Source organism: Microchirus variegatus (assembly GCF_963457635.1).
Source record: "Microchirus variegatus genome assembly, contig: SCAFFOLD_48, whole genome shotgun sequence".
NCBI classification, from domain to species: Eukaryota; Metazoa; Chordata; class Actinopteri; order Pleuronectiformes; family Soleidae; genus Microchirus; species Microchirus variegatus.
In genome coordinates, this window is record NW_028154766.1 from 505,873 (window position 1) to 533,275 (window position 27,403).

General features: G+C 38.3%; 2 protein-coding genes across 2 annotated transcripts; both read right to left on the reverse strand.

Annotated features, from left to right (window-relative positions):
- Window positions 1–7,525: 7,525 nt before the first annotated feature.
- LOC310944068 (uncharacterized protein) lies at window positions 7,526–19,127 on the reverse strand (the record flags this gene model as incomplete). The annotated part of the gene is made up of 5 exons (XM_083910903.1): window positions 7,526–7,613; window positions 8,761–8,900; window positions 9,009–9,152; window positions 9,270–9,479; window positions 19,119–19,127. 5 exons carry the CDS (start codon window positions 19,125–19,127, stop codon window positions 7,526–7,528), a joined length of 591 nt encoding a protein of 196 aa, XP_083767029.1.
- A 330-nt stretch (window positions 19,128–19,457) lies between these two features.
- Window positions 19,458–21,411, reverse strand: LOC310944069 (uncharacterized protein; the record flags this gene model as incomplete). The annotated part of the gene is made up of 4 exons (XM_083910904.1): window positions 19,458–19,545; window positions 20,693–20,832; window positions 20,941–21,084; window positions 21,202–21,411. Coding segments are annotated over 4 exons (582 nt in total), but the record flags the coding sequence as incomplete, so codon positions are not given.
- Window positions 21,412–27,403: the final 5,992 nt, after the last annotated feature.

The window sequence follows — 27,403 nt, forward strand, 5'->3', positions numbered from 1 at the left end:
CCTGATTTTCAAAAGTTCATTAAAAATATTCTTCAAGAGATATGCAAATATATTCAACGGATTCTTGTTCAGGGCATGCTTGACTATGACTGTGTACAATTTCAAGACATTCCAAGATACTTTTGGGGTCTTTTTTGAATAAAAAGTTAAGTCACTGCCTAAGTGCACAGACTTTCCTCATTTTCAAAAATTCATTAAAAATATTCCTTAAGAGATATGCAAATATTTTCAATTGATTCTTGTTCAGGGCGTCGTTGACTATGACTGAGTACAATTTCAAGACATTCCAACATACTTGGAATGTCCAAGTGCATGGATCGCTTTTCGGATTTTCAAAAATTCATTAAAAATATTCTTCAAGAGATATGCAAATATATTCAACGGATTCTTGTTCAGGGCATGCTTGACTATGACTGTGTACAATTTCAAGACATTCCAAGATACTTTTGGGGTCTTTTTTGACAAAAAAGTTAAGTCACTGCCTAAGTGCATGGATCGCTTTCCTGATTTTCAGAAATTCTTTAAAAATATTCCTTATACGATATGCAAATATTTTCAACGGATTCTTGTTCAGGGCGTCGTTGACTATGACTGAGTACAATTTCAAGACATTCCAACATACTTGGAATGTCCAAGTGCATGGATCGCTTTCCTGATTTTCAAAAGTTCATTAAAAATATTCTTCAAGAGATATGCAAATATATTCAACGGATTCTTGTTCAGGGCATGCTTGACTATGACTGTGTACAATTTCAAGACATTCCAAGATACTTTTGGGGTCTTTTTTGAATAAAAAGTTAAGTCACTGCCTAAGTGCACAGACTTTCCTCATTTTCAAAAATTCATTAAAAATATTCCTTAAGAGATATGCAAATATTTTCAATTGATTCTTGTTCAGGGCGTCGTTGACTATGACTGAGTACAATTTCAAGACATTCCAACATACTTGGAATGTCCAAGTGCATGGATCGCTTTTTGGATTTTCAAAAATTCATTAAAAATATTCTTCAAGAGATATGCAAATATATTCAACGGATTCTTGTTCAGGGCATGCTTGACTATGACTGTGTACAATTTCAAGACATTCCAAGATACTTTTGGGGTCTTTTCTGACAAAAAAGTTAAGTCACTGCCTAAGTGCATGGATCGCTTTCCTGATTTTCAAAAATTCATTAAAAATATTCCTTAAGCGATATGCAAATATTTTCAACGGATTCTTGTTCAGGGCGTCGTTGACTATGACTGAGTACAATTTCAAGACATTCCAACATACTTGGAATGTCCAAGTGCATGGATCGCTTTCCTGATTTTCAAAAGTTCATTAAAAATATTCTTCAAGAGATATGCAAATATATTCAACGGATTCTTGTTCAGGGCATGCTTGACTATGACTGTGTACAATTTCAAGACATTCCAAGATACCTTTGGGGTCTTTTTTGAATAAAAAGTTAAGTCACTGCCTAAGTGCACAGACTTTCATCATTTTCAAAAATTCATTAAAAATATTCCTTAAGAGATATGCAAATATTTTCAATGGATTTTTGTTCAGGGCGTCGTTGACTATGACCGAGTACAATTTCAAGACATTCCAACATACTTGGAATGTCCAAGTGCATGGATCGCTTTCCGGATTTTCAAAAATTCATTAAAAATATTCTTCAAGAGATATGCAAATATATTCAACGGATTCTTGTTCAGGGCATGCTTGACTATGACTGTGTACAATTTCAAGACATTCCAAGATACTTTTGGGGTCTTTTTTGACGAAAAAGTTAAGTCACTGCCTAAGTGCATGGATCGCTTTCCTGATTTTCAGAAATTCTTTAAAAATATTCCTTAAACGATATGCAAATATTTTCAACGGATTCTTGTTCAGGGCGTCGTTGACTATGACTGAGTACAATTTCAAGACATTCCAACATACTTGGAATGTCCAAGTGCATGGATCGCTTTCCTGATTTTCAAAAGTTCATTAAAAATATTCTTCAAGAGATATGCAAATATATTCAACGGATTCTTGTTCAGGGCATGCTTGACTATGACTGTGTACAATTTCAAGACATTCCAAGATACTTTTGGGGTCTTTTTTGAATAAAAAGTTAAGTCACTGCCTAAGTGCACAGACTTTCCTCATTTTCAAAAATTCATAAAAAAAATATTCCTTAAGAGATATGCAAATATTTTCAATTGATTCTTGTTCAGGGCGTCGTTGACTATGACTGAGTACAATTTCAAGACATTCCAACATACTTGGAATGTCCAAGTGCATGGATCGCTTTTCGGATTTTCAAAAATTCATTAAAAATATTCTTCAAGAGATATGCAAATATATTCAACGGATTCTTGTTCAGGGCATGCTTGACTATGACTGTGTACAATTTCAAGACATTCCAAGATACTTTTGGGGTCTTTTTTGACAAAAAAGTTAAGTCACTGCCTAAGTGCATGGATCGCTTTCCTGATTTTCAGAAATTCTTTAAAAATATTCCTTAAACGATATGCAAATATTTTCAACGGATTCTTGTTCAGGGCGTCGTTGACTATGACTGAGTACAATTTCAAGACATTCCAACATACTTGGAATGTCCAAGTGCATGGATCGCTTTCCTGATTTTCAAAAGTTCATTAAAAATATTCTTCAAGAGATATGCAAATATATTCAACGGATTCTTGTTCAGGGCATGCTTGACTATGACTGTGTACAATTTCAAGACATTCCAAGATACTTTTGGGGTCTTTTTTGAATAAAAAGTTAAGTCACTGCCTAAGTGCACAGACTTTCCTCATTTTCAAAAATTCATTAAAAATATTCCTTAAACGATATGCAAATATTTTCAACGGATTCTTGTTCAGGGCGTCGTTGACTATGACTGAGTACAATTTCAAGACATTCCAACATACTTGGAATGTCCAAGTGCATGGATCGCTTTCCTGATTTTCAAAAGTTCATTAAAAATATTCTTCAAGAGATATGCAAATATATTCAACGGATTCTTGTTCAGGGCATGCTTGACTATGACTGTGTACAATTTCAAGACATTCCAAGATACTTTTGGGGTCTTTTTTGACGAAAAAGTTAAGTCACTGCCTAAGTGCATGGATCGCTTTCCTGATTTTCAAAAATTCATTAAAAATATTCCTTAAGCAATATGCAAATATTTTCAACGGATTCTTGTTCAGGGCGTCATTGACTATGACTGAGTACAATTTCAAGACATTCCAACATACTTGGAATGTCCAAGTGCATGGATCGCTTTCCTGATTTTCAAAAGTTCATTAAAAATATTCTTCAAGAGATATGCAAATATATTCAACGGATTCTTGTTCAGGGCATGCTTGACTATGACTGTGTACAATTTCAAGACATTCCAAGATACTTTTGGGGTCTTTTTTGAATAAAAAGTTAAGTCACTGCCTAAGTGCACAGACTTTCATCATTTTCAAAAATTCATTAAAAATATTCCTTAAGAGATATGCAAATATTTTCAATTGATTCTTGTTCAGGGCGTCGTTGACTATGACTGAGTACAATTTCAAGACATTCCAACATACTTGGAATGTCCAAGTGCATGGATCGCTTTTCGGATTTTCAAAAATTCATTTAAAATATTCTTCAAGAGATATGCAAATATATTCAACGGATTCTTGTTCAAGGCATGCTTGACTATGACTGTGTACAATTTCAAGACATTCCAAGATACTTTTGGGGTCTTTTTTGACAAAAAAGTTAAGTCACTGCCTAAGTGCATGGATAGCTTTCCTGATTTTCAAAAATTCATTAAAAATATTCCTTAAGCGATATGCAAATATTTTCAACGGATTCTTGTTCAGGGCGTCGTTGACTATGACTGAGTACAATTTCAAGACATTCCAACATACTTGGAATGTCCAAGTGCATGGATCGCTTTCCTGATTTTCAAAAGTTCATTAAAAATATTCTTCAAGAGATATGCAAATATATTCAACGGATTCTTGTTCAGGGCATGCTTGACTATGACTGTGTACAATTTCAAGACATTCCAAGATACTTTTGGGGTCTTTTTTGACAAAAAAGTTAAGTCACTGCCTAAGTGCATGGATCGCTTTCCTGATTTTCAGAAATTCTTTAAAAATATTCCTTAAACGATATGCAAATATTTTCAACGGATTCTTGTTCAGGGCGTCGTTGACTATGACTGAGTACAATTTCAAGACATTCCAACATACTTGGAATGTCCAAGTGCATGGATCGCTTTCCTGATTTTCAAAAGTTCATTAAAAATATTCTTCAAGAGATATGCAAATATATTCAACGGATTCTTGTTCAGGGCATGCTTGACTATGACTGTGTACAATTTCAAGACATTCCAAGATACTTTTGGGGTCTTTTTTGAATAAAAAGTTAAGTCACTGCCTAAGTGCACAGACTTTCATCATTTTCAAAAATTCATTAAAAATATTCCTTAAGAGATATGCAAATATTTTCAATGGATTCTTGTTCAGGGCGTCGTTGACTATGACCGAGTACAATTTCAAGACATTCCAACATACTTGGAATGTCCAAGTGCATGGATCGCTTTCCGGATTTTCAAAAATTCATTAAAAATATTCTTCAAGAGATATGCAAATATATTCAACGGATTCTTGTTCAGGGCATGCTTGACTATGACTGTGTACAATTTCAAGACATTCCAAGATACTTTTGGGGTCTTTTTTGACAAAAAAGTTAAGTCACTGCCTAAGTGCATGGATCGCTTTCCTGATTTTCAGAAATTCTTTAAAAATATTCCTTAAACGATATGCAAATATTTTCAACGGATTCTTGTTCAGGGCGTCGTTGACTATGACTGAGTACAATTTCAAGACATTCCAACATACTTGGAATGTCCAAGTGCATGGATCGCTTTCCTGATTTTCAAAAGTTCATTAAAAATATTCTTCAAGAGATATGCAAATATATTCAACGGATTCTTGTTCAGGGCATGCTTGACTATGACTGTGTACAATTTCAAGACATTCCAAGATACTTTTGGGGTCTTTTTTGAATAAAAAGTTAAGTCACTGCCTAAGTGCACAGACTTTCCTCATTTTCAAAAATTCATTAAAAATATTCCTTAAGCGATATGCAAATATTTTCAACGGATTCTTGTTCAGGGCGTCGTTGACTATGACTGAGTACAATTTCAAGACATTCCAACATACTTGGAATGTCCAAGTGCATGGATCGCTTTCCTGATTTTCAAAAGTTCATTAAAAATATTCTTCAAGAGATATGCAAATATATTCAACGGATTCTTGTTCAGGGCATGCTTGACTATGACTGTGTACAATTTCAAGACATTCCAAGATACTTTTGGGGTCTTTTTTGACAAAAAAGTTAAGTCACTGCCTAAGTGCATGGATCGCTTTCCTGATTTTCAGAAATTCTTTAAAAATATTCCTTAAACGATATGCAAATATTTTCAACGGATTCTTGTTCAGGGCGTCGTTGACTATGACTGAGTACAATTTCAAGACATTCCAACATACTTGGAATGTCCAAGTGCATGGATCGCTTTCCTGATTTTCAAAAGTTCATTAAAAATATTCTTCAAGAGATATGCAAATATATTCAATGGATTCTTGTTCAGGGCATGCTTGACTATGACTGTGTACAATTTCAAGACATTCCAAGATACTTTTGGGGTCTTTTTTGAATAAAAAGTTAAGTCACTGCATAAGTGCACAGACTTTCCTCATTTTCAAAAATTCATTAAAAATATTCCTTAAGAGATATGCAAATATTTTCAATGGATTCTTGTTCAGGGCGTCGTTGACTATGACCGAGTACAATTTCAAGACATTCCAACAAACTTGGAATGTCCAAGTGCATGGATCGCTTTCCGGATTTTCAAAAATTCATTTAAAATATTCTTCAAGAGATATGCAAATATATTCAACGGATTCTTGTTCAGGGCATTCTTGACTATGACTGTGTACAATTTCAAGACATTCCAAGATACTTTTGGGGTCTTTTTTGACGAAAAAGTTAAGTCACTGCCTAAGTGCATGGATCGCTTTCCTGATTTTCAGAAATTCTTTAAAAATATTCCTTAAACGATATGCAAATATTTTCAACGGATTCTTGTTCAGGGCGTCGTTGACTATGACTGAGTACAATTTCAAGACATTCCAACATACTTGGAATGTCCAAGTGCATGGATCGCTTTCCTGATTTTCAAAAGTTCATTAAAAATATTCTTCAAGAGATATGCAAATATATTCAACGGATTCTTGTTCAGGGCATGCTTGACTATGACTGTGTACAATTTCAAGACATTCCAAGATACTTTTGGGGTCTTTTTTGAATAAAAAGTTAAGTCACTGCCTAAGTGCACAGACTTTCCTCATTTTCAAAAATTCATTAAAAATATTCCTTAAGAGATATGCAAATATTTTCAATTGATTCTTGTTCAGGGCGTCGTTGACTATGACTGAGTACAATTTCAAGACATTCCAACATACTTGGAATGTCCAAGTGCATGGATCGCTTTTCGGATTTTCAAAAATTCATTAAAAATATTCTTCAAGAGATATGCAAATATATTCAACGGATTCTTGTTCAGGGCATGCTTGACTATGACTGTGTACAATTTCAAGACATTCCAAGATACTTTTGGGGTCTTTTTTGACGAAAAAGTTAAGTCACTGCCTAAGTGCATGGATCGCTTTCCTGATTTTCAGAATTCCTTTAAAAATATTCCTTAAACGATATGCAAATATTTTCAACGGATTCTTGTTCAGGGCGTCGTTGACTATGACTGAGTACAATTTCAAGACATTCCAACATACTTGGAATGTCCAAGTGCATGGATCGCTTTCCTGATTTTCAAAAGTTCATTAAAAATATTCTTCAAGAGATATGCAAATATATTCAACGGATTCTTGTTCAGGGCATGCTTGACTATGACTGTGTACAATTTCAAGACATTCCAAGATACTTTTGGGGTCTTTTTTGAATAAAAAGTTAAGTCACTGCCTAAGTGCACAGACTTTCCTCATTTTCAAAAATTCATTAAAAATATTCCTTAAGAGATATGCAAGATGGCGCCTCCCGTGTGGTCGCCTGTTGCAGCAGCTCTCGCTATTTTCTAGCCTTTTTCTCTTCAAACTATGTTTTTTCCTACTTTTTTCAACTTCTTTTAAGTGTGTCTTTTTGTTTAAGCACTGTCACCATGGGCACCAAGTACACCATGCTTGTTGTGGCCCTGTTGGTGAGTTTTTTACACTTTTCGACCGTGTCGGGGGATCCCGTGTGGAGTCACGGCTCCATTGTTTACAGTAGGGATCAGCTGTTAGCGCTGCGCTGCACAGCTGTGCTGCCGGAGGAGCGACCCGATATTCCCCGTGGGCTCAGGAGGAGAAAACGGGGGTGTCGCGCTGGAGTCCAACGTCGTGCTGGAAGGAGACGTTATAGACCTGTTCTCCCGTCCATTATTAAGGGAAATGTAAGATCTCTCCCTAATAAAATGGACGAGTTAGCGGCGCTGACCCGGCACGAGAGGGATTACCGGCACTGCAGCATCATGCTGTTCACCGAGACGTGGCTCACCGCTGCTGCCCCGGACACGGACACCGCGCTGGACGGATTCCAGCTGATTCGCGCGGACAGGACGAAAGAGAGTGGAAAGAGGAAAGGAGGAGGACTGGCAGTGTTTGTGAATGATAGATGGTGTAACTCTGGGCACATCACTATTAAAGAGCAACACTGCTGTAAGGACTTGGAACTGTTAGCCGTTAGCATGAGACCGAACCAACTGCCGCGGGAATTCTCGCATGTTATCGCGATAGCTGCGTACGTTCCCCCCTCTGCTAACGCTAATGCAGCCTGTGACGTCCTGCACTCAGTGGTGAGCAGGCTGCAGACACAGCATCCACAGGCTCTCCTCCTGATCTCTGGGGATTTTAATCATGCCTCTCCTTCCACCTCTCTGCCCACACTCACTCAGTATGTCACCTGCCACACCAGAGACAATAAAATACTGGACCTTTTCTATGCCAACACCAAGGAGGCATATAAATCAACCCCTCCCCCCCCCCTCGGAAGATCTGATCACAACCTGGTTCATCTCCTTCCTGTGTACAAACCTCTTGTACACAGGCAGCCAGCTGTGACCCGCACAGTGAAAGTATGGTCTGAGGAGACCGATGAGGCTCTGATGGACTGTTTTGAGTCTACTGTGTGGGACGAACTTTGTGAGGGACATGGGGAGGACATCGACAGTCTCACATACACAATTACGGACTACATAAACTTCTATGTTGAGAGCACTGTACCCACCAGGACAGTACGATGTTTCTCTAACAACAAACCCTGGATTAACCCTGACATAAAGGCTCTCCTTAAGGAGAAAAAGAGAGTTTTTAGGTCAGGAAACAAGGAGGAGCTGAAGACTGTTCAGAGGGAGCTGAGGAGAAAGATCAGGGAGGGAAAGGACAGCTACAGGAAGAAGATGGAGGAGCAGCTGCAGCAGAGAGATGTCAGCGGAGTCTGGAGAGGCCTGAAAACCATCTCAGGCCAAAACAAGCTGGACTCCCAGACTGTAGGGGACCAGAGGTGGGCTAACGACTTGAATTTATTCTTCAATAGGTTTGATCAGGCCCCCACCTCTCCCCCGACAGCCCTGCTGGAACCTCTTTCATCTGGATCACCAGTAAACTGCCCGACCTCCACCCCCCTCCCTTCATCTCCAAGCTCGTTCAACAACACACAACCCCCCTGCTCCAATCTGTCCTTCACACCTAACCAGGTGAGAAAAGAGCTCAAAAAGATCAAGGCGAAGAAGGCTGCAGGTCCTGATGGCATCAGCTCCAGGCTCCTCAAATCCTGTGCAGTTCAGCTGTGTGGGATAATGGGGACCATCTTCAACATGAGCCTGAAACTGGGGAGAGTACCACACTTATGGAAGACGTCCTGTGTGGTACCAGTGCCAAAAACACCACACCCCAAAGACTTTAACAGTTACAGGCCGGTGGCACTAACATCCCACCTGATGAAGATCCTGGAGCGTCTGGTGCTGTCTCATCTGCGCCCTGTGGTGAGACCAGCGATGGACCCACTGCAGTTCGCCTACCAGCCCAGCATCGGGGTGGATGACGCTGTCATCTACCTGCAGGACAGAGCTCTTTCTCACCTGGAGAAGTCGGGGAGCACTGTGAGGATCATGTTTTTTGATTTCTCCAGTGCTTTCAACACCATCCAGCCAGCATTTCTGAAGGACAAGCTGGAGCATGCAGGAGTTGATCCTCACCTCACATCCTGGATTGTGGATTATTTGACTGATCGACCCCAGTATGTGAGGACTCGGGATTGTGTGTCGGACATGGCTGTCTGCAGTACAGGGGCCCCACAGGGAACAGTTCTGGCTCCGTTCCTCTTCACCCTGTACACTGCAGACTTCTCCTACAGCTCCCCCTCCTGTCACCTGCAGAAGTTCTCTGACGACTCTGCCATTGTCGGCCTCATCACGGACGATGACGACAGAGAGTACAGAGAACTTGTTCAGGATTTTGTGGACTGGTCCCTGCGGAACCGCCTCCAGCTCAACGCGGGGAAAACTAAGGAGCTGGTGGTGGATTTCCGCAGAAGACGACACTCTCCTCCATCGCCGGTGTGCATCCAGGAAAAGGACATAGAGATGGTGACATCTTACAAATACTTGGGTGTTCACCTTAACAATAAACTGGACTGGTCTGATCATGCTGCTGCGCTCTACAGGAAGGGTCAGAGCAGACTCTACCTGTTGAGGAAACTAAGGTCTTTTGGAGTTCAGGGAGAACTCCTGAAGACCTTCTACGACTCAGTAGTGGCATCAGCCATTTTTTACGCAGTGGTCTGCTGGGGCAGTGGCATCACAGCCGCAGACAGGAAGAGGCTGGACAGGCTGATTAAGAAAGCCAGCTCTGTCCTTGGATGTCCCCTGGAACCAGTGGAGGTGGTGGGAGAGAGGAGAATGGCTACCAAGCTATCATCTCTGATGGACAACCTCTCCCACCCCCTGCAGAACACCATCGCAGCACTGGGCAGCTCCTTCAGTCACAGACTAAAACATCCAAAATGTCTGAAGGAGCGTTATCGCAGGTCGTTCCTCCCTGCAGCTGTTAGACTGTACAACAAGTACTGCTCTAAGTAGACCCCACACACACACACACACACACACACACACACACACACACACACACACACACACACACACACACACACTCCTCTCTCCATGTGCAATATACTGTTAATTCTCATTGGTGTAATATACTATATATATTTTTTCATAATGTAAACTTTTTTTGAAGTGCAATATATTGTCATTTTTCATACTGTCAAATTTTTTATACTGTAGTTTTCTCATCAGTGCAATATCCTTATCCTTATTTATTATCCTTATTTAATAGCTCAGCCTTGTTTCCGTACACTATAAATACCATGTGCATACTGTGTATATTCTGCAGACCGGTTGTAATGTACATTCTATTTTTAAACCTATTTTTATAGTCAGTGTTAATATCTTTATATATTGTACTTTATAGATTCGATTTCTTTTTGGTAATGCATGTTTATTATTTATTATCCTTATCCTTACTGTCTTGCTGCTGTAACACTGTAAATTTCCCCACTGCGGGACGAATAAAGGACTTCTTATCTTATCTTATCTTATAAATATTTTCAATTGATTCTTGTTCAGGGCGTCGTTGACTATGACTGAGTACAATTTCAAGACATTCCAACATACTTGGAATGTCCAAGTGCATGGATCGCTTTTCGGATTTTCAAAAATTCATTAAAAATATTCTTCAAGAGATATGCAAATATATTCAACGGATTCTTGTTCAGGGCATGCTTGACTATGACTGTGTACAATTTCAAGACATTCCAAGATACTTTTGGGGTCTTTTTTGACAAAAAAGTTAAGTCACTGCCTAAGTGCATGGATCGCTTTCCTGATTTTCAAAAATTCATTAAAAATATTCCTTAAGCGATATGCAAATATTTTCAACGGATTCTTGTTCAGGGCGTCGTTGACTATGACTGAGTACAATTTCAAGACATTCCAACATACTTGGAATGTCCAAGTGCATGGATCGCTTTCCTGATTTTCAAAAGTTCATTAAAAATATTCTTCAAGAGATATGCAAATATATTCAACGGATTCTTGTTCAGGGCATGCTTGACTATGACTGTGTACAATTTCAAGACATTCCAAGATACCTTTGGGGTCTTTTTTGAATAAAAAGTTAAGTCACTGCCTAAGTGCACAGACTTTCATCATTTTCAAAAATTCATTAAAAATATTCCTTAAGAGATATGCAAATATTTTCAATGGATTCTTGTTCAGGGCGTCGTTGACTATGACCGAGTACAATTTCAAGACATTCCAACATACTTGGAATGTCCAAGTGCATGGATCGCTTTCCGGATTTTCAAAAATTCATTAAAAATATTCTTCAAGAGATATGCAAATATATTCAACGGATTCTTGTTCAGGGCATTCTTGACTATGACTGTGTACAATTTCAAGACATTCCAAGATACTTTTGGGGTCTTTTTTGACGAAAAAGTTAAGTCACTGCCTAAGTGCATGGATCGCTTTCCTGATTTTCAGAAATTCTTTAAAAATATTCCTTAAACGATACGCAAATATTTTCAACGGATTCTTGTTCAGGGCGTCGTTGACTATGACTGAGTACAATTTCAAGACATTCCAACATACTTGGAATGTCCAAGTGCATGGATCGCTTTCCTGATTTTCAAAAGTTCATTAAAAATATTCTTCAAGAGATATGCAAATATATTCAACGGATTCTTGTTCAGGGCATGCTTGACTATGACTGTGTACAATTTCAAGACATTCCAAGATACTTTTGGGGTCTTTTTTGACAAAAAAGTTAAGTCACTGCCTAAGTGCACAGACTTTCATCATTTTCAAAAATTCATTAAAAATATTCCTTAAGAGATATGCAAATATTTTCAATGGATTCTTGTTCAGGGCGTCGTTGACTATGACTGAGTACAATTTCAAGACATTCCAACATACTTGGAATGTCCAAGTGCATGGATCGCTTTCCGGATTTTCAAAAATTCATTAAAAATATTCTTCAAGAGATATGCAAATATATTCAACGGATTCTTGTTCAGGGCATTCTTGACTATGACTGTGTACAATTTCAAGACATTCCAAGATACTTTTGGGGTCTTTTTTGACAAAAAAGTTAAGTCACTGCCTAAGTGCATGGATCGCTTTCCTGATTTTCAAAAATTCATTAAAAATATTCCTTAAGCGATATGCAAATATTTTCAACGGATTCTTGTTCAGGGCGTCGTTGACTATGACTGAGTACAATTTCAAGACATTCCAACATACTTGGAATGTCCAAGTGCATGGATCGCTTTCCTGATTTTCAAAAGTTCATTAAAAATATTCTTCAAGAGATATGCAAATATATTCAACGGATTCTTGTTCAGGGCATGCTTGACTATGACTGTGTACAATTTCAAGACATTCCAAGATACCTTTGGGGTCTTTTTTGAATAAAAAGTTAAGTCACTGCCTAAGTGCACAGACTTTCATCATTTTCAAAAATTCATTAAAAATATTCCTTAAGAGATATGCAAATATTTTCAATGGATTCTTGTTCAGGGCGTCGTTGACTATGACCGAGTACAATTTCAAGACATTCCAACATACTTGGAATGTCCAAGTGCATGGATCGCTTTCCGGATTTTCAAAAATTCATTAAAAATATTCTTCAAGAGATATGCAAATATATTCAACGGATTCTTGTTCAGGGCATTCTTGACTATGACTGTGTACAATTTCAAGACATTCCAAGATACTTTTGGGGTCTTTTTTGACGAAAAAGTTAAGTCACTGCCTAAGTGCATGGATCGCTTTCCTGATTTTCAGAAATTCTTTAAAAATATTCCTTAAACGATATGCAAATATTTTCAACGGATTCTTGTTCAGGGCGTCGTTGACTATGACTGAGTACAATTTCAAGACATTCCAACATACTTGGAATGTCCAAGTGCATGGATCGCTTTTCCTGATTTTCAAAAGTTCATTAAAAATATTCTTCAAGAGATATGCAAATATATTCAACGGATTCTTGTTCAGGGCATGCTTGACTATGACTGTGTACAATTTCAAGACATTCCAAGATACCTTTGGGGTCTTTTTTGAATAAAAAGTTAAGTCACTGCCTAAGTGCACAGACTTTCATCATTTTCAAAAATTCATTAAAAATATTCCTTAAGAGATATGCAAATATTTTCAATGGATTCTTGTTCAGGGCGTCGTTGACTATGACCGAGTACAATTTCAAGACATTCCAACATACTTGGAATGTCCAAGTGCATGGATCGCTTTCCGGATTTTCAAAAATTCATTAAAAATATTCTTCAAGAGATATGCAAATATATTCAACGGATTCTTGTTCAGGGCATTCTTGACTATGACTGTGTACAATTTCAAGACATTCCAAGATACTTTTGGGGTCTTTTTTGACGAAAAAGTTAAGTCACTGCCTAAGTGCATGGATCGCTTTCCTGATTTTCAGAAATTCTTTAAAAATATTCCTTAAACGATACGCAAATATTTTCAACGGATTCTTGTTCAGGGCGTCGTTGACTATGACTGAGTACAATTTCAAGACATTCCAACATACTTGGAATGTCCAAGTGCATGGATCGCTTTCCTGATTTTCAAAAGTTCATTAAAAATATTCTTCAAGAGATATGCAAATATATTCAACGGATTCTTGTTCAGGGCATGCTTGACTATGACTGTGTACAATTTCAAGACATTCCAAGATACTTTTGGGGTCTTTTTTGACAAAAAAGTTAAGTCACTGCCTAAGTGCACAGACTTTCATCATTTTCAAAAATTCATTAAAAATATTCCTTAAGAGATATGCAAATATTTTCAATGGATTCTTGTTCAGGGCGTCGTTGACTATGACTGAGTACAATTTCAAGACATTCCAACATACTTGGAATGTCCAAGTGCATGGATCGCTTTCCGGATTTTCAAAAATTCATTAAAAATATTCTTCAAGAGATATGCAAATATATTCAACGGATTCTTGTTCAGGGCATTCTTGACTATGACTGTGTACAATTTCAAGACATTCCAAGATACTTTTGGGGTCTTTTTTGACAAAAAAGTTAAGTCACTGCCTAAGTGCATGGATCGCTTTCCTGATTTTCAAAAATTCATTAAAAATATTCCTTAAGCGATATGCAAATATTTTCAACGGATTCTTGTTCAGGGCGTCGTTGACTATGACTGAGTACAATTTCAAGACATTCCAACATACTTGGAATGTCCAAGTGCATGGATCGCTTTCCTGATTTTCAAAAGTTCATTAAAAATATTCTTCAAGAGATATGCAAATATATTCAACGGATTCTTGTTCAGGGCATGCTTGACTATGACTGTGTACAATTTCAAGACATTCCAAGATACCTTTGGGGTCTTTTTTGAATAAAAAGTTAAGTCACTGCCTAAGTGCACAGACTTTCATCATTTTCAAAAATTCATTAAAAATATTCCTTAAGAGATATGCAAATATTTTCAATGGATTCTTGTTCAGGGCGTCGTTGACTATGACCGAGTACAATTTCAAGACATTCCAACATACTTGGAATGTCCAAGTGCATGGATCGCTTTCCGGATTTTCAAAAATTCATTAAAAATATTCTTCAAGAGATATGCAAATATATTCAACGGATTCTTGTTCAGGGCATTCTTGACTATGACTGTGTACAATTTCAAGACATTCCAAGATACTTTTGGGGTCTTTTTTGACGAAAAAGTTAAGTCACTGCCTAAGTGCATGGATCGCTTTCCTGATTTTCAGAAATTCTTTAAAAATATTCCTTAAACGATATGCAAATATTTTCAACGGATTCTTGTTCAGGGCGTCGTTGACTATGACTGAGTACAATTTCAAGACATTCCAACATACTTGGAATGTCCAAGTGCATGGATCGCTTTTCCTGATTTTCAAAAGTTCATTAAAAATATTCTTCAAGAGATATGCAAATATATTCAACGGATTCTTGTTCAGGGCATGCTTGACTATGACTGCGTACAATTTCAAGACATTCCAAGATACTTTTGGGGTCTTTTTTGACAAAAAAGTTAAGTCACTGCCTAAGTGCATGGATCGCTTTCCTGATTTTCAAAAATTCATTAGAAATATTCCTTAAGCGATATGCAAATATTTTCAACGGATTCTTGTTCAGGGCGTCGTTGACTATGACTGAGTACAATTTCAAGACATTCCAACATACTTGGAATGTCCAAGTGCATGGATCGCTTTCCTGATTTTCAAAAGTTCATTAAAAATATTCTTCAAGAGATATGCAAATATATTCAACGGATTCTTGTTCAGGGCATGCTTGACTATGACTGTGTACAATTTCAAGACATTCCAAGATACCTTTGGGGTCTTTTTTGAATAAAAAGTTAAGTCACTGCCTAAGTGCACAGACTTTCATCATTTTCAAAAATTCATTAAAAATATTCCTTAAGAGATATGCAAATATTTTCAATGGATTCTTGTTCAGGGCGTCGTTGACTATGACCGAGTACAATTTCAAGACATTCCAACATACTTGGAATGTCCAAGTGCATGGATCGCTTTCCTGATTTTCAAAAGTTCATTAAAAATATTCTTCAAGAGATATGCAAATATATTCAACGGATTCTTGTTCAGGGCATGCTTGACTATGACTGTGTACAATTTCAAGACATTCCAAGATACTTTTGGGGTCTTTTTTGAATAAAAAGTTAAGTCACTGCCTCAGTGCACAGACTTTCCTCATTTTCAAAAATTCATTAAAAATATTCCTTTAGAGATATGCAAATATTTTCAATTGATTCTTGTTCAGGGCGTCGTTGACTATGACTGAGTACAATTTCAAGACATTCCAACATACTTGGAATGTCCAAGTGCATGGATCGCTTTTCGGATTTTCAAAAATTCATTAAAAATATTCTTCAAGAGATATGCAAATATATTCAACATATTCTTGTTCAGGGCATGCTTGACTATGACTGTGTACAATTTCAAGACATTCCAAGATACTTTTGGGGTCTTTTTTGACAAAAAAGTTTAGTCACTGCCGAAGTGCATGGATCGCTTTCCTGATTTTCAGAAATTCTTTAAAAATATTCCTTAAACGATATCCAAATATTTTCAACGGATTCTTGTTCAGGGCGTCGTTGACTATGACTGAGTACAATTTCAAGACATTCCAACATACTTGGAATGTCCAAGTGCATGGATCGCTTTCCTGATTTTCAAAAGTTCATTAAAAATATTCTTCAAGAGATATGCAAATATATTCAACGGATTCTTGTTCAGGGCATGCTTGACTATGACTGTGTACAATTTCAAGACATTCCAAGATACTTTTGGGGTCTTTTTTGAATAAAAAGTTAAGTCACTGCCTAAGTGCACAGACTTTCATCATTTTCAAAAATTCATTAAAAATATTCCTTAAGAGATATGCAAATATTTTCAATGGATTCTTGTTCAGGGCATCGTTGACTATGACCGAGTACAATTTCAAGACATTCCAACATACTTGGAATGTCCAAGTGCATGGATCGCTTTCCGGATTTTCAAAAATTCATTAAAAATATTCTTCAAGAGATATGCAAATATATTCAACGGATTCTTGTTCAGGGCATTCTTGACTATGACTGTGTACAATTTCAAGACATTCCAAGATACTTTTGGGGTCTTTTTTGACAAAAAAGTTAAGTCACTGCCTAAGTGCATGGATCGCTTTCCTGATTTTCAGAAATTCTTTAAAAATATTCCTTAAACGATATGCAAATATTTTCAACGGATTCTTGTTCAGGGCGTCGTTGACTATGACTGAGTACAATTTCAAGACATTCCAACATACTTGGAATGTCCAAGTGCATGGATCGCTTTCCTGATTTTCAAAAGTTCATTAAAAATATTCTTCAAGAGATATGCAAATATATTCAACGGATTCTTGTTCAGGGCATGCTTGACTATGACTGTGTACAATTTCAAGACATTCCAATTTACTTTTGGGTTTTTTTTTGAAAAAAAAGTCAAGTCACTAAGTGCATCAGGGCAAATGGATCGTTTCCTTCGTCTCACCTGATATCCTGCTGTGTGATCCACGGTGTCCAAACGTTTGTTTCCAGCGACTGGACGACATGGATGAACTCCTGCAGCTTTAATTCTTTAAAAACAACCCAAAAACATCAAAAGTTAAGTCACTGCCTAAGTGCATGGATCGCTTTCCTGATTTTCAAAAATTCATTAAAAATATTCCTCAAGAGATATGCAAATATATTCAACGGATTCTTGTTCAGGGCATGCTTGACTATGACTGTGTACAATTTCAAGACATTCCAAGATACTTTTGGGGTCTTTTTTGACGAAAAAGTTAAGTCACTGCCTAAGTGCATGGATCGCTTTCCTGATTTTCAAAAATTCATTAAAAATATTCCTTAAGCGATATGCAAATATTTTCAACGGATTCTTGTTCAGGGCGTCGTTGACTATGACTGAGTACAATTTCAAGACATTCCAACATACTTGGAATGTCCAAGTGCATGGATCGCTTTCCGGATTTTCAAAAATTCATTAAAAATATTCTTCAAGAGATATGCAAATATATTCAACGGATTCTTATTCAGGGCATGCTTGACTATGACTGTGTACAATTTCAAGACATTCCAATTTACTTTTGGGGTTTTTTTTGAAAAAAAAGTCAAGTCACTAAGTGCATCAGGGCAAATGGATCGTTTCCTTCGTCTCACCTGATATCCTGCTGTGTGATCCACGGTGTCCAAACGTTTGTTTCCAGCGACTGGGCGACATGGATGAACTCCTGCAGCTTTAATGCTTTAAAAACAAACCAAAAACATCAAAAGTTAAGTCACTGCCTAAGTGCATGGATCGCTTTCCTAATTTTCAAAAATTCATTAAAAATATTCCTTAAGAGATATGCAAATATTTTCAATTGATTCTTGTTCAGGGCGTCGTTGACTATGACTGAGTACAATTTCAAGACATTCCAACATACTTGGAATGTCCAAGTGCATGGATCGCTTTTCGGATTTTCAAAAATTCATTAAAAATATTCTTCAAGAGATATGCAAATATATTCAACGGATTCTTGTTCAGGGCATGCTTGACTATGACTGTGTACAATTTCAAGACATTCCAAGATACTTTTGGGGTCTTTTTTGACAAAAAAGTTAAGTCACTGCCTAAGTGCATGGATCGCTTTCCTGATTTTCAAAAATTCATTAAAAATATTCCTTAAGCGATATGCAAATATTTTCAACGGATTCTTGTTCAGGGCGTCGTTGACTATGACTGAGTACAATTTCAAGACATTCCAACATACTTGGAATGTCCAAGTGCATGGATCGCTTTCCTGATTTTCAAAAGTTCATTAAAAATATTCTTCAAGAGATATGCAAATATATTCAACGGATTCTTGTTCAGGGCATGCTTGACTATGACTGTGTACAATTTCAAGACATTCCAAGATACCTTTGGGGTCTTTTTTGAATAAAAAGTTAAGTCACTGCCTAAGTGCACAGACTTTCATCATTTTCAAAAATTCATTAAAAATATTCCTTAAGAGATATGCAAATATTTTCAATTGATTCTTGTTCAGGGCGTCGTTGACTATGACTGAGTACAATTTCAAGACATTCCAACATACTTGGAATGTCCAAGTGCATGGATCGCTTTCCTGATTTTCAAAAGTTCATTAAAAATATTCTTCAAGAGATATGCAAATATATTCAACGGATTCTTGTTCAGGGCATGCTTGACTATGACTGTGTACAATTTCAAGACATTCCAAGATACTTTTGGGGTCTTTTTTGAATAAAAAGTTAAGTCACTGCCTAAGTGCACAGACTTTCCTCATTTTCAAAAATTCATTAAAAATATTCCTTAAGAGATATGCAAGATGGCGCCTCCCGTGTGGTCGCCTGTTGCAGCAGCTCTCGCTATTTTCTAGCCTTTTTCTCTTCAAACTATGTTTTTTCCTACTTTTTTCAACTTCTTTTAAGTGTGTCTTTTTGTTTAAGCACTGTCACCATGGGCACCAAGTACACCATGCTTGTTGTGGCCCTGTTGGTGAGTTTTTTACACTTTTCGACCGTGTCGGGGGATCCCGTGTGGAGTCACGGCTCCATTGTTTACAGTAGGGATCAGCTGTTAGCGCTGCGCTGCACAGCTGTGCTGCCGGAGGAGCGACCCGATATTCCCCGTGGGCTCAGGAGGAGAAAACGGGGGTGTCGCGCTGGAGTCCAACGTCGTGCTGGAAGGAGACGTTATAGACCTGTTCTCCCGTCCATTATTATGGGAAATGTAAGATCTCTCCCTAATAAAATGGACGAGTTAGCGGCGCTGACCCGGCACGAGAGGGATTACCGGCACTGCAGCATCATGCTGTTCACCGAGACGTGGCTCACCGCTGCTGCCCCGGACACGGACACCGCGCTGGACGGATTCCAGCTGATTCGCGCGGACAGGACGAAAGAGAGTGGAAAGAGGAAAGGAGGAGGACTGGCAGTGTTTGTGAATGATAGATGGTGTAACTCTGGGCACATCACTATTAAAGAGCAACACTGCTGTAAGGACTTGGAACTGTTAGCCGTTAGCATGAGACCGAACTATCTGCCGCGGGAATTCTCGCATGTTATCGCGATAGCTGCGTACGTTCCCCCCTCTGCTAACGCTAATGCAGCCTGTGACGTCCTGCACTCAGTGGTGAGCAGGCTGCAGACACAGCATCCACAGGCTCTCCTCCTGATCTCTGGGGATTTTAATCATGCCTCTCCTTCCACCTCTCTGCCCACACTCACTCAGTATGTCACCTGCCACACCAGAGACAATAAAATACTGGACCTTTTCTATGCCAACACCAAGGAGGCATATAAATCAACCCCTCTCCCCCCCCTCGGAAGATCTGATCACAACCTGGTTCATCTCCTTCCTGTGTACAAACCTCTTGTACACAGGCAGCCAGCTGTGACCCGCACAGTGAAAGTATGGTCTGAGGAGACCGATGAGGCTCTGATGGACTGTTTTGAGTCTACTGTGTGGGACGAACTTTGTGAGGGACATGGGGAGGACATCGACAGTCTCACATACACAATTACGGACTACATAAACTTCTATGTTGAGAGCACTGTACCCACCAGGACAGTACGATGTTTCTCTAACAACAAACCCTGGATTAACCCTGACATAAAGGCTCTCCTTAAGGAGAAAAAGAGAGTTTTTAGGTCAGGAAACAAGGAGGAGCTGAAGACTGTTCAGAGGGAGCTGAGGAGAAAGATCAGGGAGGGAAAGGACAGCTACAGGAAGAAGATGGAGGAGCAGCTGCAGCAGAGAGATGTCAGCGGAGTCTGGAGAGGCCTGAAAACCATCTCAGGCCAAAACAAGCTGGACTCCCAGACTGTAGGGGACCAGAGGTGGGCTAACGACTTGAATTTATTCTTCAATAGGTTTGATCAGGCCCCCACCTCTCCCCCGACAGCCCTGCTGGAACCTCTTTCATCTGGATCACCAGTAAACTGCCCGACCTCCACCCCCCTCCCTTCATCTCCAAGCTCGTTCAACAACACACAACCCCCCTGCTCCAATCTGTCCTTCACACCTAACCAGGTGAGAAAAGAGCTCAAAAAGATCAAGGCGAAGAAGGCTGCAGGTCCTGATGGCATCAGCTCCAGGCTCCTCAAATCCTGTGCAGTTCAGCTGTGTGGGATAATGGGGACCATCTTCAACATGAGCCTGAAACTGGGGAGAGTACCACACTTATGGAAGACGTCCTGTGTGGTACCAGTGCCAAAAACACCACACCCCAAAGACTTTAACAGTTACAGGCCGGTGGCACTAACATCCCACCTGATGAAGATCCTGGAGCGTCTGGTGCTGTCTCATCTGCGCCCTGTGGTGAGACCAGCGATGGACCCACTGCAGTTCGCCTACCAGCCCAGCATCGGGGTGGATGACGCTGTCATCTACCTGCAGGACAGAGCTCTTTCTCACCTGGAGAAGTCGGGGAGCACTGTGAGGATCATGTTTTTTGATTTCTCCAGTGCTTTCAACACCATCCAGCCAGCATTTCTGAAGGACAAGCTGGAGCATGCAGGAGTTGATCCTCACCTCACATCCTGGATTGTGGATTATTTGACTGATCGACCCCAGTATGTGAGGACTCGGGATTGTGTGTCGGACATGGCTGTCTGCAGTACAGGGGCCCCACAGGGAACAGTTCTGGCTCCGTTCCTCTTCACCCTGTACACTGCAGACTTCTCCTACAGCTCCCCCTCCTGTCACCTGCAGAAGTTCTCTGACGACTCTGCCATTGTCGGCCTCATCACGGACGATGACGACAGAGAGTACAGAGAACTTGTTCAGGATTTTGTGGACTGGTCCCTGCGGAACCGCCTCCAGCTCAACGCGGGGAAAACTAAGGAGCTGGTGGTGGATTTCCGCAGAAGACGACACTCTCCTCCATCGCCGGTGTGCATCCAGGAAAAGGACATAGAGATGGTGACATCTTACAAATACTTGGGTGTTCACCTTAACAATAAACTGGACTGGTCTGATCATGCTGCTGCGCTCTACAGGAAGGGTCAGAGCAGACTCTACCTGTTGAGGAAACTAAGGTCTTTTGGAGTTCAGGGAGAACTCCTGAAGACCTTCTACGACTCAGTAGTGGCATCAGCCATTTTTTACGCAGTGGTCTGCTGGGGCAGTGGCATCACAGCCGCAGACAGGAAGAGGCTGGACAGGCTGATTAAGAAAGCCAGCTCTGTCCTTGGATGTCCCCTGGAACCAGTGGAGGTGGTGGGAGAGAGGAGAATGGCTACCAAGCTATCATCTCTGATGGACAACCTCTCCCACCCCCTGCAGAACACCATCGCAGCACTGGGCAGCTCCTTCAGTCACAGACTAAAACATCCAAAATGTCTGAAGGAGCGTTATCGCAGGTCGTTCCTCCCTGCAGCTGTTAGACTGTACAACAAGTACTGCTCTAAGTAGACCCCACACACACACACACACACACTCCTCTCTCCATGTGCAATATACTGTTAATTCTCATTGGTGTAATATACTATATATATTTTTTCATAATGTAAACTTTTTTTGAAGTGCAATATATTGTCATTTTTCATACTGTCAAATTTTTTATACTGTAGTTTTCTCATCAGTGCAATATCCTTATCCTTATTTATTATCCTTATTTAATAGCTCAGCCTTGTTTCCGTACACTATAAATACCATGTGCATACTGTGTATATTCTGCAGACCGGTTGTAATGTACATTCTATTTTTAAACCTATTTTTATAGTCAGTGTTAATATCTTTATATATTGTACTTTATAGATTCGATTTCTTTTTGGTAATGCATGTTTATTATTTATTATCCTTATCCTTACTGTCTTGCTGCTGTAACACTGTAAATTTCCCCACTGCGGGACGAATAAAGGACTTCTTATCTTATCTTATCTTATAAATATTTTCAATTGATTCTTGTTCAGGGCGTCGTTGACTATGACTGAGTACAATTTCAAGACATTCCAACATACTTGGAATGTCCAAGTGCATGGATCGCTTTTCGGATTTTCAAAAATTCATTAAAAATATTCTTCAAGAGATATGCAAATATATTCAACGGATTCTTGTTCAGGGCATGCTTGACTATGACTGTGTACAATTTCAAGACATTCCAAGATACTTTTGGGGTCTTTTTTGACAAAAAAGTTAAGTCACTGCCTAAGTGCATGGATCGCTTTCCTGATTTTCAAAAATTCATTAAAAATATTCCTTAAGCGATATGCAAATATTTTCAACGGATTCTTGTTCAGGGCGTCGTTGACTATGACTGAGTACAATTTCAAGACATTCCAACATACTTGGAATGTCCAAGTGCATGGATCGCTTTCCTGATTTTCAAAAGTTCATTAAAAATATTCTTCAAGAGATATGCAAATATATTCAACGGATTCTTGTTCAGGGCATGCTTGACTATGACTGTGTACAATTTCAAGACATTCCAAGATACCTTTGGGGTCTTTTTTGAATAAAAAGTTAAGTCACTGCCTAAGTGCACAGACTTTCATCATTTTCAAAAATTCATTAAAAATATTCCTTAAGAGATATGCAAATATTTTCAATGGATTCTTGTTCAGGGCGTCGTTGACTATGACCGAGTACAATTTCAAGACATTCCAACATACTTGGAATGTCCAAGTGCATGGATCGCTTTCCGGATTTTCAAAAATTCATTAAAAATATTCTTCAAGAGATATGCAAATATATTCAACGGATTCTTGTTCAGGGCATTCTTGACTATGACTGTGTACAATTTCAAGACATTCCAAGATACTTTTGGGGTCTTTTTTGACGAAAAAGTTAAGTCACTGCCTAAGTGCATGGATCGCTTTCCTGATTTTCAGAAATTCTTTAAAAATATTCCTTAAACGATACGCAAATATTTTCAACGGATTCTTGTTCAGGGCGTCGTTGACTATGACTGAGTACAATTTCAAGACATTCCAACATACTTGGAATGTCCAAGTGCATGGATCGCTTTCCTGATTTTCAAAAGTTCATTAAAAATATTCTTCAAGAGATATGCAAATATATTCAACGGATTCTTGTTCAGGGCATGCTTGACTATGACTGTGTACAATTTCAAGACATTCCAAGATACTTTTGGGGTCTTTTTTGACAAAAAAGTTAAGTCACTGCCTAAGTGCACAGACTTTCATCATTTTCAAAAATTCATTAAAAATATTCCTTAAGAGATATGCAAATATTTTCAATGGATTCTTGTTCAGGGCGTCGTTGACTATGACTGAGTACAATTTCAAGACATTCCAACATACTTGGAATGTCCAAGTGCATGGATCGCTTTTCGGATTTTCAAAAATTCATTAAAAATATTCTTCAAGAGATATGCAAATATATTCAACAGATTCTTGTTCAGGGCATTCTTGACTATGACTGTGTACAATTTCAAGACATTCCAAGATACTTTTGGGGTCTTTTTTGACAAAAAAGTTAAGTCACTGCCTAAGTGCATGGATCGCTTTCCTGATTTTCAAAAATTCATTAAAAATATTCCTTAAGCGATATGCAAATATTTTCAACGGATTCTTGTTCAGGGCGTCGTTGACTATGACTGAGTACAATTTCAAGACATTCCAACATACTTGGAATGTCCAAGTGCATGGATCGCTTTCCTGATTTTCAAAAGTTCATTAAAAATATTCTTCAAGAGATATGCAAATATATTCAACGGATTCTTGTTCAGGGCATGCTTGACTATGACTGTGTACAATTTCAAGACATTCCAAGATACTTTTGGGGTCTTTTTTGAATAAAAAGTTAAGTCACTGCCTAAGTGCACAGACTTTCATCATTTTCAAAAATTCATTAAAAATATTCCTTAAGAGATATGCAAATATTTTCAATGGATTCTTGTTCAGGGCGTCGTTGACTATGACCGAGTACAATTTCAAGACATTCCAACATACTTGGAATGTCCAAGTGCATGGATCGCTTTCCGGATTTTCAAAAATTCATTAAAAATATTCTTCAAGAGATATGCAAATATATTCAACGGATTCTTGTTCAGGGCATTCTTGACTATGACTGTGTACAATTTCAAGACATTCCAAGATACTTTTGGGGTCTTTTTTGACGAAAAAGTTAAGTCACTGCCTAAGTGCATGGATCGCTTTCCTGATTTTCAGAAATTCTTTAAAAATATTCCTTAAACGATACGCAAATATTTTCAACGGATTCTTGTTCAGGGCGTCGTTGACTATGACTGAGTACAATTTCAAGACATTCCAACATACTTGGAATGTCCAAGTGCATGGATCGCTTTCCTGATTTTCAAAAGTTCATTAAAAATATTCTTCAAGAGATATGCAAATATATTCAACGGATTCTTGTTCAGGGCATGCTTGACTATGACTGTGTACAATTTCAAGACATTCCAAGATACTTTTGGGGTCTTTTTTGACAAAAAAGTTAAGTCACTGCCTAAGTGCACAGACTTTCATCATTTTCAAAAATTCATTAAAAATATTCCTTAAGAGATATGCAAATATTTTCAATGGATTCTTGTTCAGGGCGTCGTTGACTATGACTGAGTACAATTTCAAGACATTCCAACATACTTGGAATGTCCAAGTGCATGGATCGCTTTTCGGATTTTCAAAAATTCATTAAAAATATTCTTCAAGAGATATGCAAATATATTCAACAGATTCTTGTTCAGGGCATTCTTGACTATGACTGTGTACAATTTCAAGACATTCCAAGATACTTTTGGGGTCTTTTTTGACAAAAAAGTTAAGTCACTGCCTAAGTGCATGGATCGCTTTCCTGATTTTCAAAAATTCATTAAAAATATTCCTTAAGCGATATGCAAATATTTTCAACGGATTCTTGTTCAGGGCGTCGTTGACTATGACTGAGTACAATTTCAAGACATTCCAACATACTTGGAATGTCCAAGTGCATGGATCGCTTTCCTGATTTTCAAAAGTTCATTAAAAATATTCTTCAAGAGATATGCAAATATATTCAACGGATTCTTGTTCAGGGCATGCTTGACTATGACTGTGTACAATTTCAAGACATTCCAAGATACCTTTGGGGTCTTTTTTGAATAAAAAGTTAAGTCACTGCCTAAGTGCACAGACTTTCATCATTTTCAAAAATTCATTAAAAATATTCCTTAAGAGATATGCAAATATTTTCAATGGATTCTTGTTCAGGGCGTCGTTGACTATGACCGAGTACAATTTCAAGACATTCCAACATACTTGGAATGTCCAAGTGCATGGATCGCTTTCCGGATTTTCAAAAATTCATTAAAAATATTCTTCAAGAGATATGCAAATATATTCAACGGATTCTTGTTCAGGGCATTCTTGACTATGACTGTGTACAATTTCAAGACATTCCAAGATACTTTTGGGGTCTTTTTTGACGAAAAAGTTAAGTCACTGCCTAAGTGCATGGATCGCTTTCCTGATTTTCAGAAATTCTTTAAAAATATTCCTTAAACGATACGCAAATATTTTCAACGGATTCTTGTTCAGGGCGTCGTTGACTATGACTGAGTACAATTTCAAGACATTCCAACATACTTGGAATGTCCAAGTGCATGGATCGCTTTTCCTGATTTTCAAAAGTTCATTAAAAATATTCTTCAAGAGATATGCAAATATATTCAACGGATTCTTGTTCAGGGCATGCTTGACTATGACTGCGTACAATTTCAAGACATTCCAAGATACTTTTGGGGTCTTTTTTGACAAAAAAGTTAAGTCACTGCCTAAGTGCATGGATCGCTTTCCTGATTTTCAAAAATTCATTAGAAATATTCCTTAAGCGATATGCAAATATTTTCAACGGATTCTTGTTCAGGGCGTCGTTGACTATGACTGAGTACAATTTCAAGACATTCCAACATACTTGGAATGTCCAAGTGCATGGATCGCTTTCCTGATTTTCAAAAGTTCATTAAAAATATTCTTCAAGAGATATGCAAATATATTCAACGGATTCTTGTTCAGGGCATGCTTGACTATGACTGTGTACAATTTCAAGACATTCCAAGATACCTTTGGGGTCTTTTTTGAATAAAAAGTTAAGTCACTGCCTAAGTGCACAGACTTTCATCATTTTCAAAAATTCATTAAAAATATTCCTTAAGAGATATGCAAATATTTTCAATGGATTCTTGTTCAGGGCGTCGTTGACTATGACTGAGTACAATTTCAAGACATTCCAACATACTTGGAATGTCCAAGTGCATGGATCACTTTCCGGATTTTCAAAAATTCATTAAAAATATTCTTCAAGAGATATGCAAATATATTCAACGGATTCTTGTTCAGGGCATTCTTGACTATGACTGTGTACAATTTCAAGACATTCCAAGATACTTTTGGGGTCTTTTTTGACGAAAAAGTTAAGTCACTGCCTAAGTGCATGGATCGCTTTCCTGATTTTCAGAAATTCTTTAAAAATATTCCTTAAACGATATGCAAATATTTTCAACGGATTCTTGTTCAGGGCGTCGTTGACTATGACTGAGTACAATTTCAAGACATTCCAACATACTTGGAATGTCCAAGTGCATGGATCGCTTTCCTGATTTTCAAAAGTTCATTAAAAATATTCTTCAAGAGATATGCAAATATATTCAACGGATTCTTGTTCAGGGCATGCTTGACTATGACTGTGTACAATTTCAAGACATTCCAAGATACCTTTGGGGTCTTTTTTGAATAAAAAGTTAAGTCACTGCCTAAGTGCACAGACTTTCATCATT